Consider the following 14762-nt stretch of genomic DNA (forward strand, 5'->3'; position numbering starts at 1 on the left):
ATCTTGTCGTGTAAACGCAGTCATATTCTTCTTATCTTTTAGGAAACAGATACTAATCCGGTGTTATGCAAAAGCCTGTGCTTTTGTCCTAAATCTAGACTGCGCGTTCTCCCAAATTTCAAGAGTGGAGGTATAAAGCCTCTTGCACAATGCCAGACAACAGGCAATAAGAATAAAAGTAGACCAATCATAATAGATTATTCTTGTAATAGTCGATTGTGATTGGTCTATTTTTATTTTTATTGCCTGTTGCCTGGCATTGTGCAAGGGGCTTTAAAGAATCGCACCATAGGCGTGCTCCGCAAGCGGAGTAGCAGCTTCATTCGTTCGTTCGGTATATGGCTTTAGGTAGAAAGGTGTTTCCATACGCCATTCTCCTCCGGAGCAGCAGCTCTCATCTTTTTCAAGTCGGATGCGTCTTGAAAGTCATTAAAAAAAGTGACATCCTTTATGGCCCAGTTCCACAACTTGCTTTAAACGGAGTTTAAAGCAAGTTGTGGAACTGGGCCTATGTCCGCGACCGTAGGCTGCGTTCCGAAATTCACTGCCAGTACTGAAAATACATAGTTTGTGTCACGTATACTATAGATTTTCAGTACTGGCAGTGAATTTTAGAACGCAGCTCAGGCAGGAAAGATCCAATCCGTACACGTCACTGTGCAAACCCAGGTCTGCCATTTCTATCGTGTTCGTCGAGGCGGAAGGTTGTTTCTCACGACCCTTCTTACAATCAAGAAGGCAAAAAGTAAGTATAAAATATGAATCACATTATTGGAATCAGAAATGATGTAATTTGTTACGAATATTATTCTATAATTCATTATTTGTTGATTTCACATACAAGTTTGCGATATTCTCACTACCTACGTAATATTACTTTCGTTCTTCATGAAATGGCGGCCACGTGGCGAATATTCCAGAAGTTTGGAATTATCCGATGTTCTTTTCATTTATATCTATTATATGTATCTCTTTCTATATATATATATATTCAGTTTTAAGCACAGAAAATATGTGAAAATAATAAAATAAATCCAAAGATTAATTTATTTTATTTCTTATCATGTTCCGCGCTGTATGTGATATGCGCCTTATATTGAAATTTCTATTCGGATTGTTTAATATTTTTACCATTACTAGAATTATTTATTCACCACACAAAATCTTTTCAAATAATATTATTTCAAATAATAGTAATATAATATTCAAATTGATTCTCAAAACAACATATATGTTATAACGTAGATTGCAAATGATGGTATAAGCTGAAAATCGATCAAAAACTGTTAAACATTTCCAATATTTGTCAAGATTTACTTTGAGAGCAAAAAATTGAAGAATTTGAAAAATTAAAAAGAATTATATTTTAATGTATATCATGTATAATATGGAAATTATCTCTTCAGTTAACAATCTTCCAACATGGTGAACGGAAGGATTCCATCGGTCTTCTCCAAGACCTATGTTACACCCAGAAGGCCATACGAGAAAGCTCGTTTGGACCAAGAATTGCGTATCATTGGAGAGTATGGACTCCGAAATAAGCGTGAGGTATGGAGGGTGAAATATACCCTTGCGAAAATCCGCAAGGCAGCTCGTGAATTGCTCACATTAGAAGAAAAAGACCCGAAGCGTCTTTTTGAAGGTTGGTTTTGCGTATAAATTATAATAAGAAAATATCTTTGTTATATTAATATTGAAGTTATTTTTGTAACAAAATTAACATAAATTCTTAACATTTTTTAATATGAAAATCAACATGGAATTATAAAAAAGAATATGATGAATTCGCTATTTTTTCTGACACCTCTTGTCTGAATATTTTTGTAGACGTAAGCGTAGACTGAAATATTTCTTTAAAAATAATTTGATGAGAGGGAATATTTATATATTTGCACTGTAACACAAAATTATTTCTTCAGGAAATGCTTTGTTACGTCGTCTGGTAAGAATTGGTGTGTTGAACGAAGGTCACATGAAGCTTGATTATGTGTTGGGCTTGAAAATTGAGGACTTCTTGGAGCGACGTCTACAGACTCAAGTATTTAAGATGGGTTTAGCCAAGTCCATTCATCATGCCCGTGTTCTTATTCGCCAGAGACACATTCGGTAAGTAATAATTTGTAATAATTGCTGAAAATGTCTTTCCATATTATTAGAAAGAAAATAAAATATATTTTATGAAATTATATGAAGGAAAATACATTCATAGAAAATATATCTTGAAAGGAAAATAGAGGAAGTACAAGTTTATTGCTGAAGAAAAAGAATAATTTATGAAATGAAATAGTTTTTCTTTTGTTTTTAATTTGAACTTGAACAGGATTTTTTTCCATTGAAGCATAATTTAGAAGCGTGACATCGAATGCCTTAAAAACTGGGCAAGAAATGGCCGAATTATTTTTACGGCTCATTTCTAATCTTTAAGGCAAGATTAAAAGCTTGGTTTAATCACCGATGGAGAGATTGGTTCCTTTGTCGGGTTCTTACCATGCTACAATTTTATGTACTCCATATTAGTTCTCCATATTCCATATTAGTAAACAATATTTTATTTGCTATATTTAATTTAATTATATTATATTTAATTTAAGATAAAAATAGAGAAAACCATAATATTTCAAAATAATATTCAGAATTTGTAATTTGATAATTATTTCCCGTATTCTATTTGCAACATTTTTATAAAAGATCAAAGTGTCTGAAAGTGGTTCTTGTGGTTTCACATTTATGTCCAAATGTCAAGAGTTTCACAATTCAAATGAGACATTTCTGGAATTTTGGTAGATTTGTATTAATATACAGGAAGACTTTTACAAGGCAAGATGATAAAAGAATTCTGCTGCTCAGGTATCAGGACGATTACACTTGGTCGATTAGTCCCGGTTGACCGTTTGTGTTGGGTCTGGAATTCGAGCTCACAGTCGTTAATTTAACGAAACGTTTTTCATTCGCGCAGGCCACTTAAGTACCGTTCACTGGTACTTAACGTCTGTTGATCTATTGAGATCTTTCGTGCTCGTCGAGAAAAAGAAATCGAGAACATGAGGAGGCTGCGGTAGAGTTTTTGTCTTTCTACTATAGAATCGTCAATGTGATGGTTCAACAACATTTGCCTAGAAAGGCAACCAATGATACAACGGCGGTTTCTCCGTTTTGCAGAGTGCGCAAGCAGGTGGTGAATATACCATCGTTCATCGTACGATTGGATTCACAAAAACACATCGACTTCTCGCTCAAGTCGCCCTTCGGTGGCGGCAGGCCTGGCCGCGTCAAGAGGAAGAACCTGAGGAAGGGAAGCGGTGGTGCTGCGCCGGAAGAGGAAGAGGATTAAGCGATTTCTGTTGTCGCCGTTGCGATTTTATTGTCCAAATAAATATGCGACGTTTGTAATTGACTGTTTCCTTTTCTTTTTTCTTCAATATTCTGCATCTCCTGTAAAATCGTTACTTCTTGTCCTTTTCTGTATTCCAAAGTCTAAGAATCCAACAAATCAGATGTTAGATGTACCCTTTCTCTTCACCGAAGAACGGTGCCTGATTTTGAGTGTTTAGACGTTTGTTCATTTCATCTTCCTTCAGTCTTCCTTTTGTTTCTATCCTCTCTTTTCGAATCTCTGGCTTGAAGAGTTGGTTGAATATCTAGCTTTCCTGTTTTTGATCCTATTCTTTCTTGAGCTTCGATGGTTAGGTCTACAAAGGATTGAATCAAGTGGTTAATTGACTGTTTAGCGATTTACGAGTAATCACATAATTGACACAAATTTTTTAAGAGAGTGTGGAGAAATATAAAAAGATTTTTATATATTCTAAGTTATTTTTTTTTCACATTTTTCTCCAAAGTTGTTAAAGAAGTGGCAATGCTTAAGATTATCATAATTAAATAAGGGAAACGGTTTGTATTCCTACGCTTGATAATATAGAATTTGCTTTTTTAGCGTAAAGTCAATAGTTTAACGATGTTATATAGAATGCCGATAGAACAACAAAATTATATGACCAAAATATTTGTTGGAAAAGAAACAAAAAATATCCTTTCGAAGAAGTTTCATATAAAATAAAGATTCTGTATTATGTTCTTGTGTTTATTAAGCATTTATTAAGCATTACTTTATCGCGACATTTAAAAATTACAACGTGGGAATATATTTTTATATTTTTCGAGAATATACTGACTAGTATGAGGAAAAATATGTTTCGAATCTACACTCGATATTTCTTCGAGTTGAAAAGGTGATTTTGAAAAGGTGTGGATCTTTAAAAGCGCAACTACTGGACCATTAAATATCTGCCAACGCGTGTCATCCTCCATTAGAGATGCCGAATACTCTGAGCGACGTTCAGAGAGTTCGTAAAAGGCACCAGAAAACTTGCAAGAAGGCAAAGAAAAACTTGCAAGATGCGTCGTTGAAGTTATCCTTTGAAGTCGAGGAATATCGAACTTTGTCAGCAAAACTGCTCTCTCATTTAACGTTTTCAACGTATCATGCTTTTTTATTATGCAAGTATTTTTTTCGTTGCAGAATAATAAATAATTCATTTTGCATCGTATTAACTAGACTACATACTTAATTTTAATATGCAAGAAACATTAGAATAAGATAAGAATTACGAATATTAATCATACAAATATAATTTTTTATTAACGTAGATATTTAGTTTGGATAAAAAATAGAGATGCGAATTGGTAGGAATAAAAGAAGAAAAAATACAAGATAAATTATGAAAGTTTAAGTCATTTCGAAAAATATTTCCAAGATATGTTGTTCTTTACTATATCATGCTATTTAACTATTTGTTTCCTTTAAATATTTCTAATATATTGACACCACATATTTAACGTTAATTGTATGATAAGAATATGAAAGATACATAATTGTGCGTGACTTATAATAAATTGGTTGTTCGATTTGCGCGCTTTTAACTGACGTGAAGTAAATACAAATGCGCGAGGCGTCACGTGACCATCCGAACGTGAACGGTTCGCAGTTCGCGCCGTTCCTCGGATGATCCGTTGTGTCGCGAAAACGTTCGTGCTTATTGTGTGTTTTTCGATCGATCACACGCGAATCTTGCGCGTGATCAACTACATCGACATGTAAATCGAACGACGCGGGATCAATTGGTACATACGAATAAGCGTGTGTAGTCTCTTTACTTCCCAGGATCAACTGACCTTGCTGGCGAAGGCATCGAAGGATGCGAGCTTAAGATAGCCTATGACAACTTGTGGTGAGTCAATATATTCATAATGTTCTATTGTTGTTTAAATTGTATCTCTCTCTCTTTGCGTCATCTGCATTTTTCAAATTTTCATGCGTTTTTGTTTCTCTCAAAATGGTGACGAAATAAGGTGATATAAAAAGAAGTAAGGTTTATCTACTTCGGTATGTATAACTTTCATTCCGCTCAACTAGTATTTATTAGATACAATTAATATATATTATTCCTCATTAGCTAGCTATTAATATTGAGTAAATATCGAATGTTACATGAAATATTTACGTAGATGTGATATTACGCAACATCTCTTTCTCTCTCTCTCTCTCTCTCTCTCTCTCTCTCTCTCTCTCCCTCTCTCCCTCTCTTTCTTTCTCTCTCTTGTCAAAATATCGTTTTAATTAAACAGTAATTGGAATAAGTAATAATACAGTACAATGTCAATTGTACGGCGAATACCGATTAGCCGAATGTTAATTCACTTGTGGATTTATATTAGAACGTATAAACAAAGAAATCTTTAATTTCTATATATATTTAAGCTATTAGGTTAGTACAAAAATAATTGCGGTTTTTATTATTTTAAGTTTGGCGTCGATTTTTGTAGTTACCATTATTTTTTCCAGAATTCTATCTTGTAGGAATAAACAAACTTGTTTTCCGTTGGGAGAAATCTGTGCAGACTACAATGGTCTTTATTTTGGTCTTTATTTAATAAATATAAATAACTTTTAACTGATATACGCATCTTTATATCGGATACGTAAAAATTGCAATTATTTTTGCACCGACCTAATACATTATTATTGTACATATCGTATTTCTATTCTTTTGTTTGTTTATTATTATGTACATTACGTTCTATTCCATCCAAAGGCTTCATGCGAACAATCGGCAACAGTTTCGCTCTCTCAGCTCGTGCGGATAAATGGCGTCTTTCATCGTAACATAAATAAAATAAGCAATTGATCGCGTTGTTCGGCTAACATACGGCTATTACGCGCCACTCGTCCTTTGAGAATTTTTGTGTCTTTCTTCCCCGAAATTCTCGAAATGCAGAGGGTGAGGACAAAAAGAGCGGGGAATAGAGAAAGAGAGATTACGGGCCGAATCGCGTCGGATCCTTTTTATTCGGCAGCAAGGGGACGTAATCGAACGTCGTCTTGCCCTTCGACGTATCGAGGGCTAACGTCTCGGCGAGATACTTCACCGACTTTATCCCGCGTGGGGCTGTGACAGTCTCCGTGATGGATAATAGGGCCACCCTCGCCCTTCCGCTTCGTCGCGAGCGTGCAATATTTCACGGCTTATTTACTTTTTTGGAGACGCATGCACGGCCACACGCGTCGCGACGTCCCGACGACGACGACGACGACGACGACGACGACGACGACGACGACGACGACGACGACGACGACGACGACGACGACGACGACGACGACGACGACGACGACGACGACGTTGCGAAGGCAACCGAGCCGGATTTCCGAAGTTTTCCTTCTCCTCGCTATTTTGTAGGGACGTATCCCGGTAGGATACGCTGAAATATCGATTCCATTCAAGCGCACTCTCGTAACGCGCGATGCTAATCTTAAGATTTCGTAGGACGTGTCCCTTTTCGAGGGACCGGCGAGAGTCGAGTAGCGAGCGATTAAAATGTTCTCCCCTGACACCCTCCATTGATAATTAATCCTGCGTAAATGCGATTTCTAGAAGCGGATTATTTTCCGCGCTCAACGGTACTTAGCACGTATCGTCCGGGTCATTCATAACGTGAGCGCGAGCGGGAACGAGCGCACGTATTTGCATGCAAGCATAAATAATGCAAGGAGGGAATCCTGAATTACGATTCGCCGCCGGAGAACGTGCCTGAATTTCCGTAAACAACGCGGAAATTTCCGCGCTGCGTTCGCCGTGACAAGTGACCGGTCTAGAGGGAAATTATTCTCAATTCGCTAAAATAGACTCTTGATTCATATTTAATATAGTACAGCTTGGTGCAAAAGTAACGAGCTCGATTTTACGTGGACGCTGCAAATATTGACGCTCGAATCTTGATAAATCTTGATGATTGATTTTGCATAAAGAGACTCTCTCTTTCACTCATTCCTTCAAACACGACAAGAATAAATAACTTTGATGATCCTTCATAATATCATAGTAATCCTAATAATCACATAATATCACATAATATTATAGTTATCATAGTAATTGGTGAATTTATTGAATATTGAATGATCTTTAGAAAATCGAAGAAAAGATGAAATATTGTATATTTAAGAAGGGAATTACATGCGGAAGGCCGTTTTCAAGGCTATTTTTACGAATTTTTTTAACAGAAACGGTAAAATTGATAGACTTGAAATTTTCACAGTGTATTCATGAATGTTCAAAGTATAAAATAAATTTTATTGAATCACAAAAACCGATCCAGTTTGTAATTATAGATAAAAATGCAGTTATCCGTTTGCGAGCTCTATGTTTGCTGTCGACATAATTCCGGGCCTTTCACTACTCTGAAACTAAAACATGAGAAAGATTTTAAAAATTCATACAACAGCAACAAAACAGCATACAAATTGCCATTGTATCCCGTACCAAAATGAAGGCAGTGAAGCCAAGTTTGGAAAAATAATGACTGTACAAAAAAAGTATCGAACATTTTTCTCAACTTGTAATCATGTTTAAGAAAAATGAATAAAATAAAGTATAACTGTGTTCGAGGTAGGGGCGAAAACTACATGTCTATTGTATATTGTATAAAAATTTCAAATTATTCAGTTCAGTAGTTTTTGCGTAATCGTGTCGACAGTTTAAGAAAATGGTGTTTCCAGATAAACGCGTTTAAAGTTTTATGTGTACTTTTCATATAGATAGTAACAAATTTATTTTATATTTTGATTTTATATTTTATATTTTATATTTATTTTATATTAATGAATATACTGTGATAATTTCAAGTCCATTGATCCTACCTGATTTCTGTTAAAAAAATTCATAAGGATGGCCTTAAAAACAGTCTGCTCTGCATGTAATTCGCCCCTTAAACATGTACAATATTTCATGTTATTTCAAATTTTGAAAGATTTTAAAGGATCGTTTGCGAAAATAAGAAGTTTTCGTGATTTCGGATTTTTATCTGTTAAACGTAAAAATTGTTATATCCCGGTGACGCCGATAGTATTTCAATATAATTTGAGATGTATGCCAATTTGACAGCTATTTTTCATTGCGCTTTCAAAAAATCTAAAAACTACCAACGGCAAACGAACAGAAAACAGGAAATTGAACGATGATTGCTATGACGAAGCGGATGAATGCCATATATATCGACATTTTTTTTTATTTTCTTCTCTTCGTGTACTCGCGCGATTCGTAATTAAATTCAATTTTTCGCAATTAAAGTTTCAAGGAATTCTCGCCACCGTGTATCGAAAAATTCTCCGAATTCGTCGTGAATAATTGAGAGCGTAAACTGCTGAATACTGCTAATTCTATTTCGAGATTGGCAAAAGTCCGATCAAATTGCGATGGTTAACCCTTTGCGGACGAATTTTTCCTTAACTCCAATTCCCAGCAAGTCGAGCATATTCTCTATACAAAACAAAATTATACATAAAGACTTAAATATTGGAATAAAAAGATAAAGAAAAATATATATTGCTTTATGAAAATCTTCGCGAATAACTTCGCGATGCCTTAAAGCATCGCACTACTTTCTGAGGAGTATCATGTAGCGATGACTATAGTCATCTCACGGACTTAGAAGGTTAATCCCCGAGTAGTGATTAGCGATTATGATTCTTAGACTACTAATAGATGGCTAACGAATGATAGAGGAACAAAATGATCGAGACGATGACGTTTAATTGATCACCAGTCTGTTTGACTAAAGTAATCGCAAAAATAATGAAACACACCGGTCAACATCCGCCGCCGCCGCCGCCGCCGCCACCCTTCTGGCCGTTGTGGTTGTTTATGGGAGAATTTGGCGAGCGGCTTCGATTAGTCGCAACGAGCGCTCTGTAAAATTAATTAGCGCCGTTAAGCGAGCGAGCGAATCGAGAGCGGGGAAATTGGCGCGGGAATTCTCGATCTGCTGCGTATTTTCGAGTCCATTATCGGAAACACGGCCAACGGGAGAGTCCGGTCGGCCGGCTGGTCGACCGACAGACAGACCGACCGACCGACCGACCGACCGACCGACCGACCGATCGACCGACCGGTTCGCGTTGGTAGAGTTCCCTCGGTAATAGTAGTCTCCGACCTTCATTCCGGCCTTTACCACATTCCACCGTAAGTCCTCCTTTCGTCGTTGACCCCATAAACTCGCGGCTATGTCGAAGATGCGCTCTCGACGCGAGAAAACTCGTCGGGAGACACTTTCGTGTCGTCCGTGCGAGAATACGATTGTAACGGCAGATGCTGCACCTTCGATATCGAGTACTTTCATCGCGCTTTATACGGGGTATAGTTTTATCGTTTTAGTGTCACACACTGTCTGATTAACCGATTTAAAACTATACGTAGTCGCTGAATGATTAGAGACTCGATTTATGCTGTAAATTTAACGAATCTTCGCGCACGCTATTAACCTGCGATGATATATAGCACTCTATTTATGTATCTGTATACAATATATTAAATCACGCGATTATATTTTCATGTATTTACACATCCACATCCACACACACACACATATACACACACACATATTTGATAAAACTAAATACGATAAAACTAAGCAGCCGCGTTTATCGCCAGATAAAACCGCGAGATTTCAACTTTACATTAGCATAGGCGCACTGTACCTTTTAATTGAATTCCCCCTTGCCCTCTTCCTCCTCTGTGGCTGAGGAAGCTGTAGAGGAAAAGTTCAATTAAATGGTGCTGCGTTTTCGATTAAAACTTTATGGAGTAATTTGTTGTTAATGTCGGCTATAAATTGCGCGATAAACTCTTTAAAATTCACCAGTCGGGAAATATAGGTTTTAGCTGATACGTTAAAAGAGAAAATATATGTATGCAGCATTTGATATATAAATTATAATAAATTCTATAATGGAATTATATATTTTATACGAATGTACATGGAAAGGAGAGATGTGCGAATCAAGAGTTTGTATGTCGAATCTCATTTTTTTAATTCGAATTCGAATCGAATCGAATCTATGAAATTTCATTCGAATCGAATCATTAAAAATTTAACATGACTATTAAACATGCAAATAATGATAGAAGATTTTAATATAAAAAGGAATATTGATATTGTAATATCATCTTAAAATAAAATATATATTTAAATATTTAAAGTAATTTATAATTAAGTTATTAATTATAAGTTAAGTTACTTACAAGTTAAGGGTTCAAACATATATATACTGTAAGAAATGATGCGTTAAATTTAACATATTTCATGTATTTCAAATTATCCACTCTCATTTATGTGTTAATTTAACATACAGCAAATATGTTAAAAAATAACACACATAATATGTAAAAAATTAACACAAAAATTAAACATTTGAATGCCGAATTACAGAATCATGAATCAAGAATTACAGTTTGTGTTAAATTGACATACAATGAATGTTACTCCAACATTTGGGAAAAGTAATGATTTATGATTTAATGAAATGAAAATGTTAGATTGACATAATCTATGTGTTAAAAATCCAATCTTCACATACCAGAAATATTAATATTATACATTTTACACATGATAACTATTATAATGAGGAAAGTAACACATTTTAGGTATTGACTTCAACATATAAAATATGTCATAGCAAGAATTCATGCATTTACATATAAATTGTGTTATTTTAATACTTGTCATTTTAACACTTGAAAATAGATAATCTTAATTTAACACAAGAAAGTCTAGGTAACAGAACAACGATATGTTAAATTAACACACGACTGTGTAAGAAATTTAACACAAAACTTTCTACACACAAATAATTTTAACAAAAGTACGAAATGTTTTTAACTGTGTAGGTCCAGATAGCCCGTTTTGTAGCTGATACGCGCAAACGCTAATGTATTTGATTCGTATTCGAATTTTCGCGATTCGAAATTTTCGAATTATTCGGATTCGAATTGAATTGAATTACATTCGATTCGATTCGATTCGATTCGAATTCGAACAGTTCGCACATCTCTAGGGGAAAGTATACAAAGTAAAAACAGAGCCAGGACGACGATACACTGTCAGTTGGTAAATAATTTCTTTTATTGACATCGCGTTCTCCGTGTAGCAGACAAAAGCGACAAGTTAGTCCGTTTATCAAAAATGACTGGAAAATTTCTCGGTAGATTTACGATAATTATTATTATCTGAAACTTTTATTAATATTGAATTTCAAATTCTTTTTTTTCTCAGGATGCCCAACAATTCTCTAATTATGAAGATCTATTATTTTTATCTTATTTCTTAGTTCTATATCTTATTCTTGAGACAAACATTTTCCTTCCGCGAGTAATTTTAGTTTCGCTACAACAAATAATTTCTCTTTTTCTTGGTTTGTGAAATCTTAGTAAGTTTGAGAATTGGAGACTTTTGTGAATGTCCAGCTTTTATAGATTATAAACTTATTAAGATCTTCCAGAAAACAATAGCACCAACAAATAATAAGGCAAGTTGAAGAGTTACGGTTATATATTTCAGAGATAATTTTATGCTTTCCGTTTATCTTTTCCGTTTTTTTCCTTTTCAGTAATTATGTATGAACAAATATATAAATTAATTATGATATACAAATTATTTACGCTGTTTAATAAATTTAGTGTATAATTCAACAGCGATACACATACATATACACTTATTCACACATGAATACAACCGAGGCGATTCCTGCGAGCGACTGGATTGTGCGCTGTCGGCTCACCGGCGCGACGACCGACCTGCGCCGAGAGGCCGTTCGCTCGGCAGTTCGTGGCACTGCTCAGTAGTCTCGCGCGCGTCGATTTGAGTGTGTCGTCTTCGTATCCGATCGCTCGCGAGGTGCTCCGTCTTCCCCGATTGTCCGCACTGCGTTTTCCGAAGCCTTCTCTCGAGAAGTGTCTTCGACAGTCTCGTCCGGCAATTCGATAGTCTTCCCCTGATCTGGATCCGTCGATCTTTGCAGGATCTCAGGTGAGTCCTGCGGACTGCCGGAATTAGGCCTTAAAATTCGAGTGTCAGATTCAAAACAAATTTCAAGATTATTGAGAATGATGATAACTTGTGCGATACGTATATACGTAGTAAAATAAATAAAATTACAGATCGAAAAGTAAAAATTGAATAATTGGAAAAGTTACAATTGCTGATTTTATACTTATTTTCTATTGTTCTTTTTTTTTTATATATAGATTTCTGATCTCTGGTATAATTCAAGAGAAAACTGTAATAGTTCTTTACGTAATGTGGCAAAGTAAATAAAACGGCTCGTGCGAGAAGCGCGTCCGTCTCGAGCAGTTTTACTTTTATACAAGAAATATATTTTGTGCTGTTTTATTGTTATATATTTTACATTTGTATTATTACATTTATATTACTATTAATTGCCCAGATTATCACTTTGTTATGACAATTTACAAATTATGCAAAGGAAAGTGCATATTTAATATAAATAATAGCGATAACAAATTATATATATATATATACATAGTCAAAATAAGTTGTAAAATGTCAATATATACCATTAATTTTAGTATAGTTTAAAATTTAGCTTAAAATTCAAGAAAGTTTTTGTTATTCTTCATAATTTATAAATACTTAGTAAATAATACGGTCGATATACTGAGAAAGAATTGCATTAAAATTAAACGAATATTTGTTCAAATACGACTGTGAATATATTTATTTAAATTAAGCAATTATTTTCTAAAATTCAAGAAAAAAGTTTACATTCAGAGAACCTCTGTATTTCATTTTAGAAATTAGTCGCTTAATTTGAATAAATATATTCACAGTCGTATTCGAACAAATATTTGTTTAATTTTAATACAATTTTTTCTCAGTGTAAGGATATGAAAAGATAGATGGAATTAATAAGGTTAATTTAGAAAGATAATTGTAGACATGTATTGGTTAAATTAAGTGAACAAATATTAATGCAGCATTTCTCCTTCTCCGCAGTATGCGGGAACCTGTAGAAACGTTCTCGCCTTAAATTTGTGTTCCGCAAATATTGCGGTTTTCTCTCGAACCATTCTATGTGTGAGCGACCGCGACAATAGTTATTAAGCTTGTGTCTCATGATGTTTTGTAAGCAGGATGTTTACGACCTTGTAAGATCCTTGAAATTATTTCCATAAGAGTCGCGCGAGAGCGAAATGCCGAAATTTCAGTCTGTCGCCAGAGAGAGAACGCACGCGGAAAATACGTGGCGAATTTAGAGCCTCGTGAAATGCGAACGAATCGTATGTGAGTTTACGCGTGAAATATCTCGTATTGGCGAAAGAGTCCCGTCGATGGCCGGATATTTGCGAAGTAACGCCGGCATTGCGAATTTAACGAGTCCGGAAATACGTATTTCCGCGAGACGAATCGGAAAATCGAAAATTGCGTAAAATGTAAATAGAAACATCGCGTAGCGGGATACCTCAGAGGAAGTTTCGAAATCACGACACGAATATCGAGGGAACCTTAATGGATGGTCGAACATCCTGCATGTTCATTCTAAACAACATTTTATCCGCGAAGAAAACAGTTGAAGAATTTCATTAAAACTTACAGATAGAGAAAACTTTTTCTCATATATATATATATATATATCATGTAACGAAGGAGTCATATTGATGGGATCGAGACGAATGGAAAAGAAAATTTCAATATTAAGTAAGACAATCGGAAGATTAAAGAGAAATCGCGTCTCTCGTGCGAAACAAAGCGCGGAAAATAGCGTCAAGAATTCCGTTCGTGTCACTGGCGAGGAAATCAATGACGCGCTGCGCGCATTTTCTCGAATCGACATCATCGTCATCCCGAGGATGAATATTTCATCTCGCGGCTATTCCGCTTAAAGAGAGAAAGAGAGGTGAAACGAAAAGAGCAAGGACATATTAAATTATGAATATTTCATCGACGGAAATCATCCGTGAGCGATTCCGCGTCGCAATGGGACTCTTCTCCCGGATTTCATTTCTCCCTTTTCTTTCTTCTTTTTCTTTCTCCCGTCTCTTCATATTTTTTCCTTCTGTTTCGTCATGTCTCTCTTAAAGTCGCACGTGCAAAATGGTCGTCGGTCCATTTCGCCCGGTCGTGGAATTATCGGAGCTGTAAAAAATAAGCGCAAGCCAGGTATTGAACGGTACCGAGTGTCAGCTGCAAATCGAAATTTATGTCCTCAGCAAAGCGACAGATAATTCACGGGGGTGATACCGGGGGCTTCCGTTGCAGCTCGTAATTCGTCGTTAACTCTTTACCGCGTGATTTCCGTCACAATATAAATTTCTTTCCCTTAGACCCGCGTCCGTTCGCGCCGATGTGCTGCAGCTTTTCTTCATTTACGACGCGCAAACGTGCGGACTCTCGTTGTCACTCGGTTATTGCAG

At 35.7% G+C, this 14762-nt stretch overlaps 2 protein-coding genes across 4 annotated transcripts in view; both read left to right on the forward strand.

Moving 5' to 3' along the window:
* Nucleotides 1-580: 580 nt before the first annotated feature.
* On the forward strand, nucleotides 581-3397 carry RpS9 (ribosomal protein S9). 2 transcript variants are annotated; one of them, XR_003112805.1, is made up of 5 exons: nucleotides 581-745; nucleotides 1407-1645; nucleotides 1923-2109; nucleotides 2851-3058; nucleotides 3163-3282. XR_003112805.1 is itself a non-coding variant. In XM_011145738.3 (4 exons), the coding sequence occupies exons 2-4, from the start codon at nucleotides 1423-1425 to the stop codon at nucleotides 3332-3334; spliced, it is 582 nt and encodes a 193-aa protein (XP_011144040.1). In that variant the 5' UTR covers nucleotides 581-745; nucleotides 1407-1422; the 3' UTR covers nucleotides 3335-3397. The 2 variants fall into 2 exon arrangements, 1 of the variants encoding a protein (XP_011144040.1); XM_011145738.3 differs by lacking the exon at nucleotides 2851-3058 and having other exon boundaries at nucleotides 3163-3397.
* Nucleotides 3398-5041: 1644 nt separating this feature from the next.
* The window catches only part of IRSp53 (Insulin receptor substrate 53 kDa), a 109026-nt gene continuing 99305 nt past the window's right edge, over nucleotides 5042-14762 (forward strand). The window contains exon 1 of one of the 2 annotated variants that reach the window (XM_011145733.3): nucleotides 5042-5231. The gene's annotated coding sequence lies outside the window, so the exon portion shown is untranslated. Of the gene's footprint in view, nucleotides 5232-12145; nucleotides 12358-14762 lie in introns of those variants that run through there. The other variant, XM_011145732.2, reaches the window with a different exon arrangement.

The sequence above is a fragment of the Harpegnathos saltator genome, unplaced genomic scaffold, assembly GCF_003227715.2.
Source record: "Harpegnathos saltator strain DR-91 unplaced genomic scaffold, Hsal_v8.6 scaffold202, whole genome shotgun sequence".
NCBI classification, from domain to species: Eukaryota; Metazoa; Arthropoda; class Insecta; order Hymenoptera; family Formicidae; genus Harpegnathos; species Harpegnathos saltator.